This window comes from Suricata suricatta, chromosome 1 (genome assembly GCF_006229205.1).
Source record: "Suricata suricatta isolate VVHF042 chromosome 1, meerkat_22Aug2017_6uvM2_HiC, whole genome shotgun sequence".
NCBI lineage: Eukaryota > Metazoa > Chordata > Mammalia > Carnivora > Herpestidae > Suricata > Suricata suricatta.
Window position 1 is genome coordinate 188,204,723 of NC_043700.1, and position 10,622 is coordinate 188,215,344.

Genomic DNA, 10,622 nt, shown 5'->3' on the forward strand with positions numbered 1-10,622 from the left:
TTAGCCACTCTGACTGGTGTGAGGTGGTATCTCAGTGTGGTTTTGATTTGTGTTTCCCTGATGATGAGTGATGTTGAGCATCGTTTTTTGTGCCTGTAGGCCATCTGGATGTCCTCTTTGGAGAAGTGTCTGTTCATGTCTTCTGCCCATCTTACCAAACTTCACACACACAAAACAAATAACCCAGTGAAGAAATGGGCAGAAGATGTCACCAATGTGGAATTCTAACCAAATCTAGTCTACTCTGATCCAGAGCAACGGAAAGCACATCAGTGGTTGCTTGCAGCTAGGGAAAGGGGCACAAGGAACTTTCGAGTGATAGAAATGTGCTGTATCTTGATGTGGTCATCGCTTTATGGATGTATAAATTTGTGAAAACACACCAAACTGTACAATTAATATCAGTACCTTTTACTTAATCTAACTAAGAACTTAATCCAAGTCAATACAGTTGATTTTTTTAATGTTTATTTTTAAGAGAATGCAAGTGGGGGAGGGGCAGAGAGAGGGGGCAGTACAGAGGATCCAAAGCAGGCTCTGTGCCTACAGCAGTGAGCCCAATGTGAGGCATGAACTCACAGACCGCGAGATCACGATCTGAGCCAGTCAGACGCGCAATGGACTGAGCCACCCAGGTGTCCCTACAGTTGATTTTTAAATACTAATAACTAGAACCGCCACAAAGACATTCTCACTGTCATTCCAGCAGCGGTCCCAGCGCGTTGGGGTGGGCAGGCGGTGCTGTGTAAACGGTGGCGGAACCGCTGAGTAACTCTGGGAGTCAGGAGTCCCCAGAAGGGAGTTCTTGGAGGCTCAGAGTCCATCCCCAGCTGACATCAGTAACCTTCAGAGGGCACTGCTCATCTCAAGTTAATGTGCTCGCTGATGATTTTAACGCTGAGTGGAAATTCTGTGTTTACCCTAACCCCTTTGGATAGGTGCGCATTAAAATTATTTAAAAGAGGCAGAGATTGTGAAGAAAGGAGCGCTGCAGGCTGATTGGTTTTCCAACTAGGATGGACAGGGTTGTTTTTATCTCTTTCTCTTTCACAGATGTTTCCTTGGTGTCTTTCTAGACATCTTTGGAGACTGTTTCCAAATCAGTGATAGTGTTCCCAGCTCTACCTTGGCCTGGGTTACCAGTTTATAAGGAGACTTCAGGGAAGTGAAACAGCCAAATCCCCCCACCCGGACCCTAGAGCACTTGAATGTTGGCATCATGATGTACGACAGTGGTTCTCTACTGGTTTGTGTCGGGGGCACACTTGCTGACATTGAAATTGTTGGTGGTGCCTTTGGAGAAACTGAAACAAACCAAAGAAGGAAAACGAACACCCTACATGCTAAAGTCAGTGCCAAGGACACATGAATCTCAGCATAACAGTGCAACACGTGCTAGCCTCAGGGCAGCCGCTTCCGAGCTCCGTGCCTTGCAGTGACTGTACCTGTACCGGGGACTGTACCGGGGACTGTACCAGGGACTGGACCATCACCCATCATGGTAATTTCTGTCGTCATTTCAGTGCTCTGTCACTGGGCACTTAACCCAGGGAGATAGCACACCACGCATGCCACCATGCACAGCCTTTGTCTTCAGTGCCAGCTAACCTGTGGGCTCTGCCATGTTAGCTCTAAGAACGGCAATGCCATCCTGAGATTGCAGCAGAAAATGCCGCATGGTGAGGATTTACACCTGTGGGTATTGGAAATCACTGGTGATGGGGAAGAGTAACAATCTGTGACTCAGGGCAGAAGGGTTTGTGTCTCTAATGCTTTAGCTGAGTATTTTTTAGACTTTTTTTTTTAAGTAGAAAACTTGGAAAATACTGAAAAATAACAAGTTAAAGAATAATCACCTAGGGGCGCCTGGGTGGCTCAGTCGGTTGAGCATCTGACTTCGGCTCAGGTCATGATCTCACGGTTCGTGGGTTTGAGCCCCGCATCAGGCTCTGTGCTGACAGCTAGCTCAGAGCCTGGAGGCTGTCTTCAGATTCTGTGTCTCCCTCTCCCTCTGACCCTCCCCTGTTCATGCTGTCTCTCTCTCTCTCTCTCTAAAATAAATAAAAACAGTAAAAAAAAAAAAAAAGAATAATCACCGATTCCCCCAACCAGAGTTAGCCATTATCAGCTGCTTTTGCATAAATTTTCCCAGGGTACATTCAGTCAACAGAATCATGATTTACAAAACTGTATCCACCAGTATATGCAAGACACAGCTCTGTGCCCAGCTCCTTCCCTTAGAATCATAACCTCACAAATGTTCTGTTCTTTAAAATTCTTTTAAAATACATGAATTCCGGGGGTGCCTGGGGGGCTCAGTCAGTTAAGCATCTGACTTCAGCTCAGGTCAGGATCTCACAGTTCATGGGTTCGAGCTCCATGTCGGGCTCTGTGCTGACAGCTTGGAGCCTGGAGCCTGCTTCCGATTCTGTGTCTCCCTCTCTCTCTGCCCCTCCCCTGCTTGTTTTCTCTCTCTCTCTCTCTCTCTCTCTCTCAAAAATAGACATTTTTAAAAACCATAAAAAATAAAAAATAAATAAAATGAAATACGTGAATTCCATAATTATCATCAGTATTGACTGAACCAATTCACCTGTTGGTGGACTTCTAGATGGTTTCTATTTCCTCATTAGTATAAATTACATTACAATTGAAGACCTTTGTCCCTGAGTCTTCCTCCAAATGTCTATTTCCTTGGGATAAATACCCAGAAGGTGAATGACTGAATCCAAGAATATGGGTATTTTTCAACCATCCCTGCAGTGTGAGAGAACACGTATTACACTCCCTTACCTCTGAATAGCTCAGTGTGACGTTTGACAGATCCCAGAATCCCTGATTGTGGGTGTCTCTGACACTCCCCATTCCCCAGCCCACCCCCCACCAGGGGCCCAGTGTTGCTCCCGCCCCCGGCAGCCCCTATCAGGACCTCCCCTTTGGTGAGACTCAACTCACAAGGGTTTGGGCAGGAGAGATGACTTAGATGCTGGCCCTTCTTTCTCTCTAGAACTTTGTCAGCAACCACTGATCTTTGCTTCCTCCATGGGTCTCACTGGGCCTAACTTCCCACTGAGTGATCTTACCGTCCTCCTCTGCAATCTGTGAAGTCACCTGCCTTACAGAGATAAACCTTTGCTCAGTCAGCCGACGGGGGCTCCTGCCGGCCAGGTGTGCTCTCCTAGGCTCTGGGAAACAATGACGCTCCAGTTCTTCCGGTGATGAAGCGGTCAGGGAGCAGGTCTATACATCCAGGAAGCTATGACAAAGTGCTGGCTTGGACTGTTTCTAGTTTGGAAAATTATAACGTCTCAGGAACCAGAAAAGACTTTGTAGATGATCCCAGCTCTGCCTCCTATGGGCCACGTGACCGTGGACAAGTTCCAGTTTCTTTACCTGTAAAATCTGACAAATAATCGGCCCTGCTTCCTAAAGTTGCGTGAGGATTAAATAAGTTGACGCCTCGTAAGTGCTTGATGCAGCATCTGGCACACCACGGGCACTCGGGCCAAGGTCATTTTCCATGCTAACCCTTTGTCAGCGAGAACAGGTGCAAGGAAGACACAGGAGGGTGACTGGCTGTCTCAGGGCCACATGGCCAGTTAGAGGCAGGAGCTGGGACCAGACCCGGGCCACCCCTTGACCGCAAGGACGTCCCTGTGGCTCGTGCGTCTACTTCAGGCTCTGCGCATTCTCGGCCTCTGATCTCAGAGCTGTGCTGCAGAGACAGCATCACTACTTCCATTGGTCAGGTGGGGAAACTGAGGCTTCCAGAGCTGGGTTACCTGTCCTGGGCACAGAGCCCGGACTTGAAGCCAGGGCTGCACATTTCAGGTCCCTGTGCCTCTGGATGCCACCTGTGCTTGCTCTGACGGGTCAGGCGTCAAGGACAGAGTTGAGACACTTGGGGCAGCCCTGCCTTCTTAGGCTGCAGGGGGAAGGCTCCTGGACAGGAAGTTGTAGATGAGCCTTCGGGCCATCAGCCAAGGACGCTTTCCTCCCAAGCTCCTTTCTGCACTAGAGCCCCTCCCCAGTTCCCTCAGCGTGCACACCAAGGCGCCCAGGCAGCACCCCAGGGCCGGGTCTTCCAGGCACGTGGCTGGCCTGGGGCTGTGCCCGCTCCCCCGTTGGTGTGTGGTTGGCCGAGGAACGGTAGCCCATGCCAGCTCCGGGAGAGCGCACCCAGAAGCCTCCTGGTCACCCGCCCTCAGCGCAGGGTACGAGGAAAGAGGGAAAAGAGGGGGCTCTGGGTTTCCTGCAGAAAGACTCCTTCAGCCTCTGAGGCAGGACTGGGGCCGTTCAGTCTGACGCTCTGGCTTCTGAGCTGTCATCTGGAGCTGGCGGACAGGAGCACCTGTTCTGGCTTCCTGGCCCTCAATGGTGCCGCTCCTTTCCCTTGTCCAGACCAGCTGGCTCACTTGACCCCCTGGTCCCTCTGCCTGACAAGCTACGGCTACTGTTGCCTCCACCAGGAAGCCTCCCCTGATTGCCCAATGGAGAAAAGCTGTGCATTTTTATTCAGATGCCCTCAGTTCAATTCTCCCTTCCCCTACCCATCTCTGTTTCCACCTCTGTCTCCTTCTTACTGGCTGTGTGATGGCCACTGAGTTACTTTGCCTCTCTGATCTTTCATGTGCTCTTTCTGTGCAATGAGATGGGGGAGGAAAGAGGAAGGAAGGCACTTGGCAAATTGGAAGACTTGTTATGTGTTTTGAATACAGCCTCTTAGTTAACCACCCGCCCCTCCAGACTGCCTCGTTGGAGGGTACTGTGAGCCTCCTTTCACAGACAAAGGCCCTGGGGCTCGGGAAGGGAAGTCATATGCCACAGCTTACACATCCGGAAAGTCACCGAGCCAGGATAGAAGCCCAAGTCTGCCTGTTTCCGAAACTTGGCTACGACTGTTTTCAGGGTCCTTAGCAATTCGAGGAGCTCAGTGGAGAGCCCTGCCCTTACCCACTGGAGAGGCAGAGAAGGGGCCAGGCGGACAGAGGCAGTGACAGTCCTACAGCTGTGGGAGTCCAGGCTCGGGGACATGGCTTCAGGGGCTGCAGGCATGGGGGCTTCCTGGTATCACACCCCAGAATGAAACTGACCCACCAGGGCACAGGCAGAGTGGAGAATGTCAGAGCCTTCTCTGTCCACTCTTACCCCTGGGCCCCTGCCTTGGGAGTCTGCCCCTTTAACTCTACAAACAGGGGCATAAGGAGTGGAGAGCCCTTGGGTTCGGCCGGCAGGCTGGCTCCAAAGAGTGGGCAAAGGGCTATGGCAGCCAACCCACTCGGTTCCTTCTGCAGGCCAGCTAGCTGATCAGCCCACCCTCCCTATCAAGAAAGATTAGGAGGAAAGGTGAATGTACGGGCACACAGTAGGTGGTCAAGAAGGGTGACTTGGTTCTCCCTCCCTTTCTCATAAAGATCTTGGCCTCTCCAGCTGTGGCCATGGAGAATGTGGCTGGGCTGTCTGAAGGTCAAAAGCGTCCTTTTACGCTGGCCCTGGTGCTGGTTCCTGCCACCAGGTCCTCCTCCTCCTGCTGCTGGAAGCGAAGTGTAACCTTCTCTCTTTGCTCCTGACTTAGGGCTTGGTCATTGAGCGCCTGGGACGGAGACCCCTCCTCATGGGCGGCTTTGGGCTGATGGCCGTCTTCTTTGGGATCCTCACCGCCACCCTGACACTGCAGGTGAGAGCACGTGCCTTCTACCCTGAGGGACGTTGGCATGGAGCTGGGCTCCGGCTTCGGTACTCGGGGCCGTGGTGTGGGAAGTTTGCGCTGCCTGCAGACAAGTCGTGTGGTACGGCGTTCCCAAGGGGCAGCTCAGCTCAGAGGCCACTGGGGACCCTCAGGGAGGAAGGTTTGCTGATGGGTCCGTGGACTGAGAGACAGAGCCTGGATGGATAGTCCTATCGCTGCCTCTAATGAGCTGTGTGATCTCGGCCAAGATATGTCCCCTCCTTGAGCCTCAGTTTACCCATCCGCAGAATAGAGGAGCCTGCCCTGAGATGCCTCTCCCGGCCCCCACATTCCACACGGAACAGCGGGCGCTGCCGCAGAAGACGCTTCCACAGTCGCCTGTGGGCTCCCTGAGGAGCAGAGCCCATCTCTAAAATGGGACAGCTCTCCGTAAACCGAGGGGTACTGGGAGGACTCAGTGAGAACATGTACTTTCAGTCCTTGGCAGGGCCCCTCCCCCTGACAGGGGCAGTGACTCAGCACTGGCTGTCCTAGCACCAAGGGAAGCATGAGGCCAGGTCACAGCGGTCAGCAAATCTTTGCACTCTTCAAAAATGAATCCCTAAATTGGATTTGCACATGCTGATCATTTGCCAAAATGTCTTAGTGTCCCAGAAACCTCTAGAAAAGGACGATATGAGTGTGGGGCTGCCTGACAGACCATAGCTCGTCCTGCAGAAAGGACATGCGCTGACCAGGCAGAGGTGGAAACGTCTCCTTTGGGGATGATGTGCTGGCCGTGACCTCTCCTTCCCAGCTGCCAGAGCAGGGGTGTCCCTGCGCAGGGTGGCTTTGCAGGCCCCTCAGCCTGACCACGCTGGCTCTTCCACCAGTTGGGCGATGTTCTGGGACACTGTGTCAGGTGTCTGGAAGGGCTGCCGGAGCAGGTGGGGCCCCTAAGCCTCAGGCCACAGGTCTCAGAGCTCTTCCCGGCTTGGCTGCCCTCATCTGCCGGTGTCCGCCTTCCCTGCTCTGCCATCCAGTTCCTGGCAGCCCCCAAAGAGCCTGCCCTTTCCTCTTCCTGGGGCCTCCTCTGCTCACCTGGCTTCTCTTGGTCTCCAAACCCAGGAAGCCCTGGATACCCCTTGGATACCTCTTCCTCTAGGAAGCCTCCTCTTACCCCCATGTCTCAGTGAGGCATGCTTTTCTGTGTTCCCAGGGACCCCAGAGGCAACCCTGCACTACCACTTATCGCACAGGATTGGCTTTCCCTGTTGACTCATCTCTCTTTCCCAATAGACAGTTGTGGGGGCAAGTGCCATGCCTGTGTCATTTCTGTGTTCCCACCTCCTGGTCCAGTGCATGCCACTCTGGAGGAACTAAGAACAGCCTGCCAAATAAATGAATGGATGGATGGATGAGTGGATGGATGGATCGATCAATGGATCGATGGGTGAGGGGGATGGTTGGATGGATGGATGATGGATGGATGGATGGGTGGATGGGTGGATGGAAGATGGATGGATGGATGGATTAATGGGTGGATGGCTGGATGGCTGGATGGATGTGTGGATAGATGGATAGATGAAGAATGGATGATGGGGGATGGGTGGGTGGGTGGATGACTGGGTGGATGGATGGGTGGATGGATGGATGGGTGGATAGATGGATGAATTAATGTGTGGATGAATGATGGATGGATGAATGGATGGCTGGATGGATGGATAGATGATGGATGGATGGATCGATGGGTGAGGGGGATGGTTGGATGGATGGATGATGGATGGATGGATGGGTGGATGGATGGGTGGATGGATGGATAGTTGGATGGATGAATGAGTGGATGGCTGGATGGTTGGATGGATGTGTGTATAGATGGATAGATGATGGATGGATGATGGGGGATGGGTGGGTGGGTGGATGGAGGTTGGATGAATGATGGATGGATGGATGGATGGATGGATGGATGGGTGGGTGGATGGATGGATAGAAGATGGGTGGATGGATGGGTGGGTGGATGGATGACGGGTGAATAGGTGGATGCTTGAATGGATGGATGGATAACTTAGTGCACCAGTGAGCCATGCAGTGTGCAAGAACTCCTCTCAGTTCTAGATCCTCCTTCGGCAAGAGATGATGGATTTGGACATGGAAGGGTTGCTGTTTCTCTCTCTACCCTCACCCTCCACTCTGAACATTTGTTACTCACCCCTGTGCTGTGCTCTCCTCTGCCTCTGTGCCGTTGCTCACATAAAATCATCTCCTGGAACTTTTTTCCTCTTCTTTTCCTCTTGCATGACCCGGGCTCAGCCTTCAAAGGTGAACACACTCTCCCCCGCTCCCTGAATCTCTCTAGATTGGGCTTGGGTGCCCCAACCCTTCCTCACATGCTTACTGTGTCCCAGCACTAGTGACTCCATGTTCTGATTATCAACCATCCAGTCGGCTAGCACAGGGGCAGTTTCCTAGACATCTTTCCACCCCCAGCACCAAGTCACCCAATGCTGCCTGACAAATGACAGCCCCTCCAAACATATATAACGACACCAATTAACTTACCTCACACCTGTCGGACATCAGGGATAGAAATATAGTGTTTTGCACAATAATAAGGACTAAGAAAAGTTTCTTAAATGTGATAATGCCTGTAAAACTTCTCATATTGCCTGCTTCAGACTGCGCACTCAATCAGTGTTAGTCATTTATTTACCACCACTGTATCCGGAGGACACCATTAAACTCTTCAGGGATATCATCTCCATTTACCTGCTATCTGTAAAATGGGCAGATGGAATGATTTGGGGGATATCATCTCCCCATTTTATGGACCCTGAAACCAGGGCTCAGAGATGTAAAGTGACCTGCCCAAGGTCACAAAGATGGATCAAGGAGGAGTTGGGAGTGGGAACCCAAGTCCTGTTTGCACCACTGCCCACACCCCTGCCCACACCCCTGCTCTCTCACAGGACCATGCCCCCTGGATCCCATACCTGAGTATCGTGTGCATTCTGGCTGTCATCGCCTCCTTCTGCAGCGGACCAGGTAAGAAGCGCCTCATTCCACACCGCCACCACTGAGCTGGGGTGTTCTCTTTGTACGGATGTGAGCATGAGGGCCGGGAGGGGCAAGGCCCACCCAGGAGTGGAGGGGAAGAGAGACTTCCCTGCCCGTCTGAAAGCAGCGATGGCCTTCCTTCCCATCCACCGGTGTAGCTAGCAGGTAACAAGCTCACCCAGAGTTGGGTGGCTGACAACTTTGAGCAGCATCACAGCTACAGTTGCAAGAGCTTGAGCCAGATGCCTAGCTTGGGCTGAATGGGAGATTCTCAAGTTACAGTCCATGCCCACAGAGAAGTGACCAGTTAGCGTGGAAGATACAACGATCTTGATAGTATTGATCATTGTAATGCCCAAGATTTGCTGACCACTGGGTGTGTGCTGGACGTGGCCATGCACTTGGTATGTGTCGGCTCGTCTAGGGCTCGGGACGGCTCTAGAGGAGGTGGGGATGGGAACAACTTGCATGCATTGAGCTTTGTTGGAATTGTCTGACTCCCAGGGTCCCAACCACCACCTTATACCGGAGCTGCATGAGGGTGGGGTCTGGAGGGTTCCGAGCCTCCGTGTGCCCAGGACTCACTTCCAGCTGCAGCTCTGCCATTTCCCTACCGGAAAAGTCCTCTTCTCTCCTTGGACCTCAGTTTCCCCATCTATAAGATGGCCTTGCCTTTGTCCAGCTCTGTGTCTGTGTCCTCAGGGGCCCCTTCAGAGGCCACGCTGGGACTGAGAAGGGCTTCAGAGCAGGAGGGACAGTTGTGCACATCTGTCTGGCGTGCCTTGCCATGGTTCTTTGTTTTGGTTTCTTTGTTGATGAAAACACTATGTTTCTATCAGGACAGATAGAACCGCATTTCTGTTTCTTCCTCTGTGTTGCTGCTTTTCATGGGCCATCATGCTCCATGTCCTGTCACATTGGTGGCTACACAGCATCTGTCTCCTGGTCAGGACAGCAGGATGTTATGGGGAGGTGGCAGAACGGGTTGCGGAACAGCTGGCAGAGGGCATTAGGCATGCATGTGCGTGTGCACACACAGGCACACACAGCCACACCACACTGTGATGGTGATCGGAGGCACCTTCCAGGCAAGGCAGCAAACCGACCGGAGGGTCACATGTTGCAGTTAAAGCAGATTCAAGGGGTTAATGTGCTCAGTCCTACGGGTCGCCCTTTGCCCCCTCTGTGGCCAGCATTCACGTGGGCGCCCCTGCAGGGGGGCAGCCAGAGGCCCCTCCCCGCTAGCCCTGGGAACTCTGGGGAGCAGACCGGAAGAGCAGCCTCTGCTCCCACGGGGCTTATAGGTGGAATGGAAATCCCACATGAGACATTGGGCCTGGTGGAGCCTCTCTCGACCTCTTAATCTAAAATCTGCGTGCACACGCATACACGCACACAGGTACACTCATGTGCACACTCATGTTTCCATGTGTGCACACGTGTGCACATGCATACACATACAGGTGTGTTGTGTGCGTTTTCGTGCACATGCACGCAGATCCATGTGCGCACATGCACATATGCAGTTACTTGTGTACACGTGTGTGCATACAGACATGCAGTTACATGTGCACACACGTACACACACACATGCAGGTGCATATGTGTATGTGTTCGTGCACACCCACTCAATACATACATATGCAAGTGCATATGTACATGAACATGCACACACACAAGTACACACATGTGTACACATGTATATGCACACTTATACAGATACATATATGTGCACGTGCATGCATACAAACATGCACCATGTATACACATTCACACAACTATGCATGTATGCACACCCACGTATGCATGTGTACACACACATCCAGAGCCATGTGTGCACACATGCAAATATATATGTGCACATGCCTGCATACACACATGCAGATATGTGTGTGCCTGC

The 10,622-nt window shown here is 52.2% G+C and overlaps 1 protein-coding gene across 4 annotated transcripts in view; it reads left to right on the forward strand.

Moving 5' to 3' along the window:
• SLC2A9 (solute carrier family 2 member 9) overlaps positions 1 to 10,622 on the forward strand; it is a 236,485-nt gene that overhangs the window by 173,345 nt on the left and 52,518 nt on the right. For all 4 annotated transcript variants that reach the window (XM_029948675.1, XM_029948667.1, XM_029948678.1 and 1 more), the window contains 2 exons: positions 5,576 to 5,677; positions 8,635 to 8,710. In XM_029948675.1, coding sequence (XP_029804535.1) covers positions 5,576 to 5,677; positions 8,635 to 8,710 — 178 coding nt within the window. The remainder of the gene's footprint in view (positions 1 to 5,575; positions 5,678 to 8,634; positions 8,711 to 10,622) is intronic.